Source organism: Tauraco erythrolophus, chromosome 3 (assembly GCF_009769465.1).
Source record: "Tauraco erythrolophus isolate bTauEry1 chromosome 3, bTauEry1.pri, whole genome shotgun sequence".
In the NCBI taxonomy this organism is placed as follows: Eukaryota; Metazoa; Chordata; class Aves; order Musophagiformes; family Musophagidae; genus Tauraco; species Tauraco erythrolophus.
This window is the reverse complement of record NC_141467.1, coordinates 21274742-21291246: the sequence shown is the minus strand read 5'-3', so window position 1 is coordinate 21291246 and position 16505 is coordinate 21274742. Positions and strand designations below refer to the sequence as shown.

The 16505-nt window shown below is 37.4% G+C and overlaps 1 protein-coding gene across 2 annotated transcripts in view; it reads right to left on the bottom strand.

Annotated features, from left to right (window-relative positions):
* DNAH5 (dynein axonemal heavy chain 5) overlaps window positions 1-16505 on the bottom strand; it is a 159626-nt gene that overhangs the window by 110467 nt on the left and 32654 nt on the right. The window contains exons 4-14 of one of the 2 annotated variants that reach the window (XM_086609042.1): window positions 15367-15530; window positions 13487-13708; window positions 12816-12953; window positions 12036-12212; window positions 11421-11534; window positions 9453-9560; window positions 8591-8713; window positions 6556-6771; window positions 3390-3497; window positions 1878-1963; window positions 774-1098 (exon numbers count right to left, since the gene is read on the bottom strand). In XM_086609042.1, coding sequence (XP_086465168.1) covers window positions 774-1098; window positions 1878-1963; window positions 3390-3497; window positions 6556-6771; window positions 8591-8713; window positions 9453-9560; window positions 11421-11534; window positions 12036-12212; window positions 12816-12953; window positions 13487-13708; window positions 15367-15530 — 1781 coding nt within the window. The remainder of the gene's footprint in view (window positions 1-773; window positions 1099-1877; window positions 1964-3389; window positions 3498-6555; window positions 6772-8590; window positions 8714-9452; window positions 9561-11420; window positions 11535-12035; window positions 12213-12815; window positions 12954-13486; window positions 13709-15366; window positions 15531-16505) is intronic. The other variant, XM_086609044.1, reaches the window with a different exon arrangement.

Genomic DNA, 16505 nt, shown 5'->3' with positions numbered 1-16505 from the left:
ATCCCGACCCACAAGTTTTCTTGTTTTTACTTTTCCTCTTCCCTGTCTCACTGAGGGTGGGTGGGGGGAAGCGAGTGAGCAGTTGTGTAGTGCTTAGCTGCCAGCCAGGAGGGTTAACCCACAACGGGCTCAAAACACACTTGTGCACGGAGTATGCTATTAATTCTATAGGATGCTCCATCTGTTAAGAATGGATGCCTTTTACATGTACGTTCACTCAGAGTGTATCCATGGATTATCACTGAAAAACCAAATACATATTGTCCAGATCAGAGGAAATCTCTGTGTCTGCTTTTACCTTAAGCTAACCAGCTGACAAAACTTCTCTCACCACACGTGATCTTCTTGCACCAGAGTCAGTAGGATATGGCAGAGACAGGGGGGCAGCTAAGGCTACCACTGAATCTTCATTATGTATTTCCACAATAAATATTTTTCATTGTAACTTCTTAGTTATAATGAAGGCTCTTCAGTTGCTCCTGAATTCAGCTACAGGCAGTACAGGCACTACCAATAGCAATACTTTATAAGAAAGTACCTTTTCTTATTCCATTCCTCACTTAAGAGGCATCCTAGGTCTTCAGTTCAGCATACCTGACTACTGCTACTGTCCAGAGATTCCTTCATACTGTTGTAACCCAGTGTTTCACTGAGGCCTGAAACATCAGGAAACCCATCTGGGCTGTGAAACTAGATATTATTAGTCTACCAACAACAAAAATCCACCACATATTTTTTTAAAGAAATATCCTAATCAAAATCAGTTGGTTTACCTGCTGAAGCCATCCCCTGTGGTAGATCACCTCAAACTCCATAAGTACTCTTGCTACTTTGTTGTAGTTGCGGATTATGCGCTTGCCATCTGGTGTCTGCAGAATAGCCGGGCACTGCTGGAAAGACTCCATGGGTGCCTGGATCCTGTGGAATAGGTGGCGCGCCCACAAGATTTTACCAGCTATTGGAGGCAGATTACGAGCCAGTGGAGGGTTCTGCTTCTGTCTAGTGTAGATCTTACAGACGGTTTCTATGTCATGACCGTAGTTTTGAAGTATTTTCTGATACTTTTCATCAATGCCAAGATTTGGGATTTGTAATCTGCTTAGAAAAAATAACCACCATTAAAAAGAAAACCCTTTAATACTTCTGAAATTCTTCTGATGCATTGTTGGAAAACACAATCGTTCCAGATTCCCTTGCATTCTTTAGAAAATAACTACTTTAGCAGTAGAGTTTTCACTAAAGCTTGAACAAATGCTGTCACAACCTGATTCCAAGCAACCAAGATTTAAACCAGATGACAAAAGTTTCCAAGTAAGCCTACACATTTTCTGTTTTGTCACTGTTTTCAAACACTGAGCTAAAATTATGTGCAGCAAACTGTAACCAATCTACCACTAGCAGTCTATTCCACTAAAAAGAACATTATAAGAAAACTGATGCAATAAAGACTGAGGCTGCTTTGCAACAATGTGAATTTATCAAGACAAATTTCACTGTTTCCTAATACAAGCATTTTAGTTTCTCTTAACTGCACTGTGGTAACAAATTAATGTTATTGTCAAGGACAAAGCTAAGGCAAATATACTAACGGCCAAAAAGTATTCCTGAACTTATGCTAATTTTGAAAGATGAAGTTCGAAGTCCAAAGTCCACTCATATCTTACATTTTCCAATACAAAAAAAAATATGGTTTTTATTCATCCACACTGCTGAGAAGACATCCCTTAAAAGAGCTGAACTGTTGAGTGACAGGACATTGAGTTGGTTTTTGTTTGTATTTAAGGAGATGCCTCCTGCTCTGCTCTGCCCACTTCCCACCATCCTCAGTGTTATTTCCATTGCCTGGCAGAATTAGCAATCTTGATAGGACATAGTACCTTTCAAATTTCTTCAACATAGTCAGCGCTTTTCCAGTGTTCAGAATATTTTCAAAGGTGATGTCCATGAAAATCCTTAACTGATCCTGAAGGAGAGCAAATATTTTTTCAGCAGAGAATTAAATAAGGCACACATCTCAGATATGCCAGATATTATTTGACAGGATTTATCATGCACTAGATTACAATATAACTTATGTGAAATTAACTTCAATAAGTATCAATTTTCCCTTTCTTCCTTCTCTTGAGAATTAAACAAAATACAACCAACTTTCAAGGCATTTTCTTTCCAAGTTCCTTCTGTAGCTGTGAAACCAACGAAAGGTTTTGTACCCTCAAATGTTCCACCATGCTGAGAGCCCTCAAAGAATGCTTGCTTACTTCTCCGGCAGTCAAAGTGAGCCAAGCATTTATTTTCTTTTTTTTCTTCTACAGATACCCTTTCCTTTCACCAACTTGTGACTTCAGAACTGTAGGAAAGTTAATTATCTGACCTATTTGGGCTATGTTCCCATTCACTGAATGAAATAATCTATTTTTGTGTTATTCTTGCTAGCATAAATTCCAAATAAAGTACAGTAATGAAAAATACTTTTGTTGGATGCCCTCAAGGCCCTTTCTGGCCCATTCCATGAAACTGGTCTGAAAGGTAGATAATAAATGTAAGCTTTAAAGTGGAGATTGTCCTGGTTTGGGCTGGGACAGAGATGTTCTTTTCAGCAGCTAGAAGAGCTCTGGATTTTGGTTTTAGTCTGGAACTTGTTATGAGAAGAATGCTGATAACTCACTGATGTTTATAGTTGGCATTGAGACCTCAGGGACTTTTCAGCTGCCGTGTTCTTGCCAGTGTGCAGGAGCACAAAAGGACAGGGGGGAGCATAGCCAGGACAGAGGGTCCACAACTCGCCTTATGATTTGAATTTAGCTTTAGGATTGAGCGACAAATTGGCCAATGGAGTATTCCATATCATGCAACGTCATGCCCGGTATAAAGATGAGAGTTAACCAGAAAGAAAGGCCTTTGCTCTTCCAGAGACTCTCACGGTCGGACTCTTGGAGTGCTCTCTCGCTCTCTTTTCAGGCCTCTCGCTCATCCAGGACTGCGTTGTTGGGACTTATCTGTTTCAGGATTGTTAGCCGGGAGGCGACAGGCCTGGGTCACCAAGTAGTGAGTGATTATACTGTGCATCACTTGTTTTACATATATGTATTAATATATTAGTAGTAGTAGTATTAAATGGTTCTTATCTCGACCCACAGGTCTCTTTCCCTTTTCCCCTTTAATTCTCTTCCCCATCCCATGGGGGTGGAGAAGGGTGAGCGAGCGGCTGTGTGGCGTTTAGCTGCCAGTTGGCCTAAACCACAACAAGATACATTAGAATAATTTCTGAATTTCAGAATACAAACTTTGAGATTTGCATAATTTGTTTGGTAGTAAGTCAGATAGAGGTAATTTTGTTTTCATAAGGATTCATCAGTAAATTAAATTCTTATTTGAATCATAAAACCTACATGAAGATCATTTATCTGTTTGCAAAACTCTTCATAGTCTTGGTCAAAATCAGTCTTCCGTTGATCCAAGAAATTGTAATGCCTCTTCTTCATGATGTCAACAATGTTCTAAATAGTTTCACAGAAAAAGAAAATTATCACCAAAAAAAATGTCTTATCGAAAAGACTTAGCACACCAAAATATTTAGAACAACGGGCTGTGCAGATTCACATTTTACCTTTGCCATTAGTTACCAGTATTTGCTGAGCAATATAAGCAAACCACTTAAATGACATACTTGCAAGAAACAAGTTGGTGCACTGGTCATATGAATTTCATTTATATTATTTACTTCTGTTCTAAGTCAATTAGAATTGACAGAAAAATCAGGTTTGCGTCAAACATATTTGTTATACATTAAATATTCTCTCATGCAGAGGTTCACTACTTCTATTTAAAAGGTAACAAAGTTCAACACAGAAAAATATTTTCACATTAGTATTTTCCATGTCTTTAAATTAATCAATTCCGTAGAAAAACAGACTATTCAAAAGTCATAGTAAGATACAACACATCACCAGCCCAGGACTTACTATTCCTGGCTTCTCTTACATAGCTGCTACCCACTCAAATGGAAATATACCTTAATCAGCATCTGCCTTGAGCTGTACACACAGTTAAAGGATTTCAAATGATGAACCACTGTTCAACATCCTAGTAGTTTACCACAGTACAGCTATGAAGCGCAACATATTTTCAGCACAGCAGACTTCCACCATTTTATTATAAGTCAACCAAACTTCAGTTTTATTGCTTTGCTCTAAATAACAATTCCATCTTTTCCTCTAAAAAAAAGCAAATCCTAGATAGCAATTAACTGGTAAAGCATAAAGAACTACAACATAATAACTTCCTATTGTAAAAAATTTTCAAGTCATAGAATCAGTCACATAACTATAGCTACAGTTCATGTCAAATATTTCAGTACCTCAATATTGTCACTGTTAAAAAAGTTCAATCACTTGCTGTCCTTTATACATACTATTCAGAACCTTCCATGTCGTTTTTTTCTACCTAAGTATGTGTAATTTCCCCTTACCTCCCTACTCTCAAATGAAAATGATTTCGCAGTAAGTAACTATGTCTCACACAAAGCTCTTACTTCAGGACTTGAGTGCTGCAATGGATAATGTGGTATATCCGTATTCAGTTTGCAGACTGCATTGGCTAATGGTCACAGGTGGCTTTTCAAATACGAATGCCCCAAACAAATGAGATGTCTCTGTTTCAGCCTACCAAAATAGTATCTTTATAGCATGACCTGAAAATTCTCAGCAACTTGAGTTGCTGAGGAGTCTGCCAGAACAGCTTTAGAAAGTAGCTCTCAGCGAAGGGAGCAAAATTTAGAGCAGAACACACCTCTCCTGCCCATGTGGAACAGTCTTGGACCAAGCTACCCTTCTAGTTGTGCCCAGGTTTCTTCTCAGAAGACTAGAGAACAGAACAAAGGAGAAAGCTGGCTACTGTGAAGGATGCAGTCACGGAGTCAAAACCCCAGAGGAGTTCACTGCAACAGGGAGTGAATCAAACCAGGATGGACCATTTTACCCTACAGTTATTCAAGTAAAGCAAAGTGATTTACTCATGGCCATAACAAAAAGTAAAAGGACAGGGTAAAGCAAATCAGAATGCCACGTTTACCTGTACTGCCACTGTACCTCACGTGATCTCTAAAAGCAGTCTACAAACTCCACACATTGGATACTTCCAATTTATTTTAATATTTACAAGTGCCATAATTATGATAGTGCACTAAGATATGCAATAAGGAAAGTGAACTCAGGCTCAGTAAAAGCAGGGAAGGCACTACTTGCTAGAAAAGTTAATCTCAGAAAGACGGAAGGAAAAGAACATGATTTAGTATATTTATATTCTTAGAAGAGCTCCTTGTTGTTTGAGGCTCACTCCTACTAAATAAAAGCACTGGGAAAGAAACCTGTATATTAACGCTAACAAGCAAAGAGATTTTGCTGTCACAAAAGCAAAAGCCTAAACTTGAAGAGCTTTCCAGAGCAAATCAGCTAAGTAATTTCTCTTCCTTCTTCACTTTAAAGACAGCTATCTGTGAGTTAACACTTCCCTCATAAAACACAAGGCTGATGATTGTGATCTAGACTCTAGATCTGGAGTACGGATTTTAAGTAAACCTAGTAATCTGTTTTTCTGTAATTAAGCTCACTATTTCCTTAATGAAACAAAGTAAATCTGAGATTCGTTGTTGTTGGTTTTGGTTTTTAAATTACTTATTTCAAGAAATCAAAGTTATATTTGTTTGTATTCACGCAGCACAGAAATGGAACTGGGACTTGTTTCACCCCAAGCGGCAAGGAAAATCTGACTGCAGCATCAGCCACCATGGTAACCGAGCCAGCCTCAGCGGCAGGCACTGATCAGGTAGCCCTAGAATAATGAGCAAGAGATGAAGACAGTCTGCAATTTAGGTCACAGTACACTTTCATAGCTAGCAAAACATCTGTAAAGACAGAAATCATAGAATCATAGAATGATTAGGGTTGGAAGGGACCTCAAAGATCATCTAGTTCCAACCCCCCTGCCATGGGCAGGGAAATCCTCCACTACACCAGGTTGCCCAAAGCCTCATCCAACCTGGCCTTGAACACTGCCAGGGATGGGGCATCCACAACTTCTCTGGGCAACCTGTTCCAGTACCTCACCACCCTCAATGTAAAGAATTTCTTTCTTATATCTAACCTAAATCTGCCCTCTTTCAGTTTGAATCCGTTGCCCCTTGTCCTATCACTACACACCCTTGTAAAAAGTCCCTCTCCAGCCCTCTTGTAGGCCCCCTTTAGGTATACTGTACCTAATACATATTGTACTTCGCACTTTTTCTCCTGATCATAACACAAAATCATGGCTCCAATTACTTCTGTTACAAAGTCCCCTCATTTTGGGGACATAACTCTTTCACATGTCCACCTGCTCCTTTTCATCTTGTCTGCTAGCTTCTTCAGCAATCACATATTTACAGTGCTATTACCCAGTAATTTTAGCACAACTTACAGAGTTAATTTTTCTCTTGATAAACACTCTTCTAATTTTCAAACTTGAAACAATAAATAATTATAAGTCAGCCTGATAGGATATCCAAAATTTATTGTGTACCTCATATTTGCTGATCATTCCTTCCAATCCCTCTATCTTAGACTTCTGTAGAACTGAGTAGGTTTTCACAGTATTGAAAACATCTATTATCTTTACCAGACGTCGATGAAAGGTTTCAAATTTTCCGAAAATATACGTCTCACTAAAATCAAACTGTCTTTCAGCTGGATTCTGTTCCAATTCCTCTTTCATCTTGTGAAAGCAATTTTGATACTCCTAAGACCAAAGAAGAATGTAGAAGAATGTCAAGCATATAATAAAAAGCACTATCATCAGCTAGAACAAAACTTATACAGACACATTGCCCTAACCTGATACCAAGTATAATTTTCGTCAATAAACAATCATGAACACTATAAAGACAGTAACAGAATTGGCCTCTGAAAACTAACCCAACAATACCATCGCAGGATCACACATTGCATCAAATGAATGAACTGCACATACATGAATTTGTACATTCCATCTTGAGCTAGTGTGAAATTCTGTTCTCTCCAATTTTTTCACAGGGCTTGATGTGTTTGCTTAATATCAAAGATGACAACCCAGATTTCAGCTTGCAGAGACTGAAAACAATGATTGTGTGCTGAGCAGTTTTGCTGAGTAATAATGTTTCACATTTTTCAAAATCACTTTCCAGAACAAAAACCCTTCTGAAGTTAGAATGCTGCTCCATAGTAGCTTTCAGTTTTCATTCTGCTCTCTTAACTGGACACAATCCTTACTCTAAAGGTGTTAAAATTAAATTCTTCTCAAAGTCAGATTATATAGTCAACAGATTTGCTTGAAGTGTTTTTTTCAGGAGTGGTTTTCTTTAAAATACAATGTTCGTTATTTTATAACCCCAATTGAAGATACTCATACAAACGGCCCAGAGTTTCCTAAATTGCTAGTGATTCAAATTTTAAGTTTTAATCTATTGATTTTCTGAAAACTTTTGGAACTAATAAGACTCAAATAAAAACCTAATCCTTCAACATATTTTAATGCAGCAGCTGAATAATTTACTGTATCTTTATAGAAATTTACTACTTGCTGACGGTAAGATGCCATATAAATTTACCCTAATTTGTGTTAGAACTATGCAACATTTTTTGCTTCAGAAGGTGTCAGGATAAAGTTCTAGTCTTCTGAGCATATATTATTAAGGAATCAAAAAGTAACAACAGAGAAAACCTAATGTGAATCTTCAGATATATACAGGGAGGTCATCAAAAAGACAGAGCTAGGCTCTTCACAGTAACACATGGACAGAGGCCAAGTGGCAACGGGCATAAATTGAAACAGAAGATGTTCTGACTGGATGTAAGGAGAAAATCTTTCACTCTAAAGACAGCTGAGCAGCGCAAGAGATTGCCCAGAAAGGCTGAGCAGTCTCACCATCCTTGGAGAACTTCAAGATAGGACTGGAAAAAGGACTGGGAGACCAAGTTCTATCTCAAAGATGTCCCTGCTTTGGCTTTGAGCAGAAGGTTTAACTAGATACTTGCTGAGAATCCTTCCATTCTATGAGCCTACATTCCCAGCGGAAACACAAAAAAAAGAAATTCCCAAAACAGTCACAGAAGTGTATGTAAAATAATAAAAGCTACCTTCCTAACAAGTTTACACAACCTGAACAGCTGAATTCTTCTCAGTTCAGTAAATTGCTCTTTCTAAAGGTATAGTTTGCCCACATATCTTTGGAATATATTCAGCTCAGTAACTCCTTTATTTTAATTTCTATCACACATTCCTCCTCATCACGTGAGAAGAAACTTTCTAGAGAAACTCAGGCATGAAAATCTAAGTGATTCTCATATAAGAAACACAGTTAAGTTACCCGAAGCATCGAAATCCTGTTTCCGGAAGAGCAACAGACACTGGACTAAATTCTCTGTTAGCTCTAATATAAACACTCCAGTTCCAAAAGATATTTTTCAGTTGCTTTGTTTTCCTTCACTGAAATATTGCTTCCTCACACAAAATAAAGTTTTTCACATGCCCTCCTAAATCTCACCTTATAGTCTATTTTCCACGTGCTCTTCCCACCTACCTGTTTAAGTCTAATGGCTGCTTGTAGCTTTTCCATAACTCTCTCCTGAGGTTGATTCCAGATGGTGGCTGTATTGTTGTTTGTAATGTAAGATTTACATGCTGTGATCATCTGATTGGTCACCTAAAAGCAGTTTTAACCTTGTGAAAAAAACATTTCAAGACAAAGCAAAACTTGCCCTTCTTTCAGTCTCATCCCATACCTCTGACTCCACCGGCCTAAAGTCTGCAAAATAGCAATACCAAATAGCAGCCACATAGACAGACTGTCCTCCTTGCAATATCCAGCCTCCAGACTGTTACACCACCAAAATGTTGTTGATTAACTACACTTATCCTAAACCTAAATACCTTATACAAACCTTGAAACAACATTGCAAACTACCAAATCATAAGACTTTGGCACTTCTGAAAGCAAAGGTGGAAACCAACGGGCCATGAGACTATGATCATGAAGAACAGGTAGTCCTTCCAACTCCATTTCCTTCTTTACGCAAATGTAAGGAGGTTTAAGGACTATATAAATGTAACATAATTGATTCTATAAAAACAGTTCACCACAGGCAAAACTCATTGTAACAAAAAGTTCCTCAATTTATTCACGTCAGGGTTGATATTAGCCCTGATCTTCAAGAAATCTGAAAAAATTCTTACAACTCCAAATTACAGACAGTAAAATAAATTCTAACTTTGAAGTAGTTTTATCACTATTTCCAACTCTCTATACGTTCAAAAAGCAGCAATAAATCAACCAAAATGCTGACTGTTCAATTGCTTGTTCCCTTTGTGTTTTCTGTCTCTCACTCAAGAAATAACATACAAAAAAAATCTGTGAAAATTTCTTTTTATACTGTAGCACTGACCTTCACAAACAGCGAGGATATCTTTTCAGACGTATTATAATACTGAGAGATACTCTGAATCATTTTAATTGCATTGATGAGTCCTGGAATAGCATCCACCATGGACACCTGGAAAGAAACACACAGTCTGAACTCTGATCGGTACTTTTGTTACCGTATGTTACTTTGACACCTAATTAGAGATTGCAAGACCATTACAAACACAGTCTTCCTAACGTCTCTGCCTCTGTTTCCCTGGGCCTCTCCTGTGGAGCTGCCTGTCCTACTTCACCCTCCAAGCTCTACAATTCAGTTTTTGGGAAAAATTTTCACTAGCCTTGGCTGGAAGAATTCTAGTCAGGAAGTGAATTCTAATAAGAGACAAAGCTCTCTTCAAAAGTACCACCTATTTTCACAAAAAGTATGTTCGTACACTCTTTGCTAAACCTGATGTAAGCTTGCACATAAAGAGAGCCCAAAAATTGCATTAAGCTTTATGGCATTCATTTGAATAAAAGAACCAGGAAGAATAACTTTCCTATAGCACTGGTATATAGATTTTGTCTTTGTTTCTCACTACCCAAAACTATTTTCACTGTCAATAAATTAAGTTACTTTCCCCCAAGTCGAGTCTGTTTTGCCCATGATGATAACAGGTAAGTGATCTCCCTGTCTTTGAAAAATCCATGAGCTTTTTCATCCTATATTCTTCCCCCATCATGTTGAGGAGAGGGAATGAGAAAGTACTTGGCCTATAGTCAAAGTTAACCCACCACACACATTTTAGTTCTCCATTTCTTTGAGGAGAACAGTCCTCTCCAGCCGTGAACAGGCCAGACAAAGATTTTTTCAGACAGCTCCTCCTCACATCTGCATTTCCAAAGCAATGACAGTTTTAATCTGTTGACAAACTGGTTCTCAACATTTTACAGGTAAATATCAGTAAGGGAAAGGTTCACACTCCATGCCTTGATGGCTTCCATCCCAAGTGCTACACACTCTCAAAACTGAACATCTCTGAAGCTGGCACCACTTCCCCCTTGGCAAAAGCCAGTGGAGGGAGCACAAAGCAGATCAAGTTCAACAGATCCTGCACAATGCCAACAGCAAGCATATCCACTTTAACTCTGTTTTGTATGGGTATCATAATAGCCTTTCATCAGAGAGACTCAAATATCAGATTAAGAAACACTGAAAGAACACACTGTTCTAATATAGTCCAGTAAATGGAAACAAACAGAGCAATACCATGGTTGCCCAGAGCACTGTTTGGAAGCAATTTCACTTTGGGAAAAGCATGGAGAGAGAGAGGTAGGTAGGATGGTCAAAGCCTTGAGTCTTCATAGCTACTCATCATACTTTGCTGACTAGCAAGACACATACAGTCAGTTACAAAACCAGTTTTAATAAAACCAACCGTTTGCCATCTACTTTAGCAGATAATAGGGCAGTGAGAACTCTTCCTCCTATCCTGTAGTTTAGGGTGGCTGGTTTTGTTTACTACTTGTTACGCTTGCGCAATCCTGTTACTATGGTATAAGAAGGTGATTTATTTTTACACCTTAATATTTACATAACCATATTTATGTTTTCCTAACCTGAGAGGCTGAAAATTGCCTTATAAATGTTAGGCTAAGCATGACCTGGCTGCCAACACAAAGACAAAAGCCCAGCCTTTGCCTTCAGGTTCACCTTCACTTCCTTTTTTTTCTTTTTTTAAATTGCAAAGACTTCACTTTCTCCTGTAGCATAGAATCTAGATTCATCAGCAGACCAGAAGCTTCATAGGTACCATGGCAAGAAAATAACAAGTACTTCATTTTATAGTCAGAAATTCCCACTAAGTCACTTTTAGCATAACTGAGCAAAGTCTCGAACAGAAGATGCATACCTAAAATGCTATTTATGTCATTTCCAAACTGATCTTTCGAAATATATTCATTTTACTTGCCTCAAGAGATTTATGTTAAGAATTTAAGTTCTGCTTACAGGATTACTATTGTATAATGCGTCACAACATTTTTCCAGAGAATATAGATACTTCACGTTATCTTTAGCTTCATTTGCTGCATCTGTGATGCGAATATCCAGTGCTCGCCAGTTCTAAGAATAGAAAGGTGGAAAAAAAACAAAACCACACATTTCAGAAAAACTGTTTTGAGATCACTCTGTTCTGTATTTAGCCTTTAAACACATTTGAAAGCACCTCACAAGCAGTTCTGACAGACATTATAACAACATGAGAAAGAGGTTTAAAAAACGAGGAGGGGGGGGGTATTTTCATTAAATACTCAGTTCATTAATTCAATTTTCTGATTTAATAATCAACTTTTCAAGGATTTTTAAGTATTTATTTCTGTTGAGCTGTGTGGATGCAGTACATTATCGGCCTTTAGAGAAAGGGATTTCCAGTCTTTTCAAATAAATTAAACTAGATTTAAACTTCACCTACTCAAGGTGAGGAATAAGGAAGGACAAAGAAAACAAAAGCCAAAGATGCTTCAACATTTTCTCCCATCAGCAATGTTACATACATCACCAAAATTAACTAGGGTATGCAGGGCATTTCTAGTCTTTATATCTGTCATAATTCAAAATAGAAACCTTCAGCAGTTTGGATTTAGCAGCAGTAAGTACTCCAAGCACTGCCTTCACATCTGGGCTCTTCAGCTGGTCTGTAAGATAGTTGAATTTCGACAATCTCTTTTTCCAGTAATCAAGCTCTGCTCGTGGTCCAAGGTCATCAGCTTCCTTTCTCAACTGGTCATTTTCTGCAAGAACCTTTTATCATACAGTAATATTAGTGAGTGATGCTAGTATTTTTTATCTGCATGGATAGCATGAATTAATTCATAATTTAACTCCTAGTATTAACCTCCTGTGATAAATTACTTAACTCAGTCACCACCTCACATAAGAGACCTTAATTTTGCTTGGCCTTTTTAGTTCTGAGTTCAAAAGGCAATAGTATCTCAAAAGCACTGTTACAGACAATTACATTTTCTGCAAATAACCTGCAAAGCATGTTTCAAAGTATAATTTTGACCACTGAGAATAGTGTTCATGGAATTATTGCACTCCTTTTCCTTTCATTAAATCCACTGGGAATCACTGACTGTTTTCCACTTTAAGAACAGGTGATTATCAAAAACAGTGGACTAAGATTCCAAAGACATGTGTATGCTCTATTTACTAGTAGATGGAAAAAGCTCTCAATAATATTGTCATTGAGAAGTAAAATCACACAAAACATGCCAACAGTACTTTAAAATACAGAAACATCACATCTAACTTTATAGAAAGGTAACTATATGCCAACAAGATTCAACTCATCGTCTGCCAATATGCAGATGTGTCATATTTCACATTTGTCCAGTGTATCACCTGTTCAATTTGTTTGATCCATCCTTTCATGCAGACTTCTATTCTTTCGAGAGCATCTATGCTGTTAGAAACCATCAGGTAATCTGAAGGTCCTCTTAGAGATTTCAGATCATATGTTTCACATTTCTTCAAATTGATCTAAAACACAAGTTAAAAAAAAAAATGAAATGCTGAAGTGTTCATGACAAATAATCTGGGAACTTTAAAAAGTAACTGGTTGCCCCACTTGGGGTATCTCACTTCATATTCCCACTTCGGTTTAATTTAAACTTGTTTGAGCCAGAACTGGACTCCGGAATCAGCCTGGCAGCTGTGCTCTCATGCCTTTCCTTCACAAAGGCTGAGTAGAAATTAACAGCTGAAGCAATTGTTTGTCATACATTAATCATTCTTGGTTTAAGAGTGGTCACAGTCATTGGAGAGTCAAGAAATTAATAGCTCTACAGAACTGGTGTCAGAAGAAACAAGAACAGAAGCACCTGCAGAACTGTTAAAGCCACAGATCAATGTACAACAAGTTACTGATAACAACTAACAAAAGTTTATTTTTCTCTCCAGTTTAACAAAAGCAATTTTTATGAGTATTCTACAACAGTAGTTAATTCAAAAGCTCCAGAGCAAGAGACATTTTACGGCTAGCTCAATTTCTGTTTTCCATGTGAACACACTACCTTTTCCAACAGACTTTGCTGAGTTCCTGATAGCACACTAACAAATGCTTCAAGGGAACAAAGGAAGTCCTGCTTAATATTGGAAGCTTGTTGAGGTTCACCAAGTTCAACCCAGCCACAGTCCATGTTCTGTAAGGCTGGAATGAAGATTTCTGACATCAGCTGCTCAACACTTTTTAGTAAGCCATCTCGACCTACATTCATCATATTAAAATTTACTTCCTGTAAAAGAAACACAATACCAGTTAAAATAGAAAACAAAATCTTGCCATCATTACATTTATTCCAGTCTTATTGCCTTGAGCGCCTCAAAACCATCAGTGTGTACAAGTGCTCTTTAACAAATAACAGCACAACTCTTGCTAGCAGGGGCTGAAAGATTTCACAGTCACAGTTTGTCATACAAACCTGAGGAAACGAAGACCTGAAAACACCTCGAAAATATAATGAGTACAAGAGACCTCTATTTATAAAGCTCAGTTTATACGGCTGAGTAAAATGATTCTAACTTGTCACTTCTAAAGCTATTAGAATTATATTTTTGAATATATACATACATACATATCCATGGGCAGAGATCAATGCACTTAAAAGGCTCACATATTAAAAGAATTATGAACTACAGTTAATTCTGACTTGCAGTTGCCCAAAGATTTTGGTCCACGATGAATACCTCTATCCAGTTTGAGAGAGAGCAATTCACAGAACATCTGCTTTTTAGATGTTCTGAAAAAGACTCTGAAGACTTCTAAGGTAAATTGCTTGAATCTGGCAGTCATTTTTTGCTTCATTAGAAGGTATCACAATAATTTTTTTCAGCAACATAATTTAACATTAAACAACTTGTATTTGTGTCACACATTAGATGTGTCTTCAGACATATTGGTTTTACTTTTCAATTTCTCTTTTCTAGTTTTAAGGTATTGTCTACTATCAGCAAGGGCTGTATCACTACTTGTGAAGAAGTCTGCTTTACATATCATTCAGTTGCAATTACCAGCTTGCAAGCATTATTAATAAGAAAAAAAAAATTCAAATGTTAAATAGTATATAATTGTTTAAAATCTAAGCCAGATCTTTCAAAATCAGAAAAAAAAAAGAAAAAAAAATTAAGAGGTTGAGCATAAAACTTTAAAGCATATAACTGTAGAAATCAAATAATAACCTGGTCATGACAGCCAGCTCACCCACCCTTTGCTCTTCTACTTCTTGCCTACCTGGGCAAAATACAGTTTTAAAGATTTTCCTAGAAGAGTTAAAACTTGCTAGCTTAGGAGTTGTACTTCAAAGTTCCCTTTTTGAAGCGTATAGAAAGTTTTCCACAGCACTATATTCTCATTTAGCCCATCATTCTTATTTTTGCACTCTGATTAGTTTGTCTACAAGTATAGGATTCCCTACATTTTACTCTGTGCTCCTCACTACTGGGGTTCTTGGTCCAGCTCTGTTCATTTCAGACCATCATAGATTTAAGGAGTCTTCCACCAGTGAAAACTTGCTTACATGTAATTTGCATATATTCTCTCAAAAATAAAACCATTTTTGTTGGGTTTTTTTAACAGAATTGCTACAATTTATTGAAATTTAACAGCTTATTATTTAGGTATTGACTAATTACTCTTTGTCACTCTGGATTGTCACAAATTTTCTTCCTTAGCATCATTTCTTCATAGCAATGATACAGTTCAAGTTGCTGCTGCAAGATATTGGTTTTTCCATTCCCCTCCTTTTTTGTCCTCTGTTTCATTTAGCCAAACTGTCCTTTTGCTCATTCCTCCATGTCAAAGGCTGCCAAATTACTTGCTGAGAGCAAATACCCCAAGACGAAAATGAATTTTAAACAAGATTATGTACAGTGATCAGCAGTCACTGACTCTTACCCGATAGATATTCTCAGTTGTGATGGGTTTAAAAAGACTAGACCTAATGAAGAAAATGCATACACCAGTTAAAGCAACTTCTTTTCCTTCTGTCACAAATACTTTAGGTTTCTTTTTCTTTGTCAAATGAGAGTTCATTCCTGTTCCTGGAAGGTCAAAGTGCTCTAAAGATTCAAATAAAAGACATTTTAAAACTATTGGTTATTTATTCAAAGAAAAGTTTTCTAAACAAACAGTTCAGACATCATTTGTATATCTCTCAGTCGCAGAACCCTGGAGCCACCCCATGGGACCATCCACAGACAGTACACAGCATCCAGAGTCTTCAAGGCACAGTAAAAACTATTTCATCTAGTTCATCTTTCATTTCTATTCATTTATTTGTTTTGCACTCCTTCTAAGCAAAGGTTCAGGCTCAAGATACTCTTATATATGGCTCTCTATCATGCAGTTGCAGATAATGCTCTATAGCTCAAAAGAAAATAAAAAAATCAAACACAAATAATAGCTCCTCAGAGGAGCTATTATCAACTGTCTTCCCTTAAAAACATGTAGACATAAGTCTAACATACAAAAAAAAGAAGAAATAGAGTGCTTCTGGAAACAAGGAAAGAGATGCCACAGCAGATTCTTTGAGAAAAAGAGAAACAAAACAAAACAAAACAGGAAGGGAGCTACAAAGGAAATCCTTGTCCTTTCTTCTTCCCCCAACATGAATATGCTGCTCCTACGTTTAGGCTGTTGGTGACATTTGTGAAGAGCCACCAAATAGTAGTAGCATCTTTGGGGAAAAATAGTTCTCTCAAATTGTGCTTGTGGCAATGTTACTTCTCTGTTACTAGTTTTCTAGTATTGCCTCAGAGTAAAATCGGATGCATACACATCTAAGTGAGACACTGCAACAACAAAAAGACCAAAAAGTGAATTGCTGATACAAGCAGTTAAAGGATAACATCCCAAAAATTGCAAAAAGTGACAGGTCCTTTGCCCTTTTTTTTCAGGCACATGACCATCCGCCCCAGAAATCCCTATTTGGATCAGGTGGCCACTCATAAGTCCTTCCTTTCGTTCACATCCCCTTTCCCCCCTCCTTTTTTCACCGCAGCTCCTGCAGAAGTCTCTTTTTTTATTTACCTCAG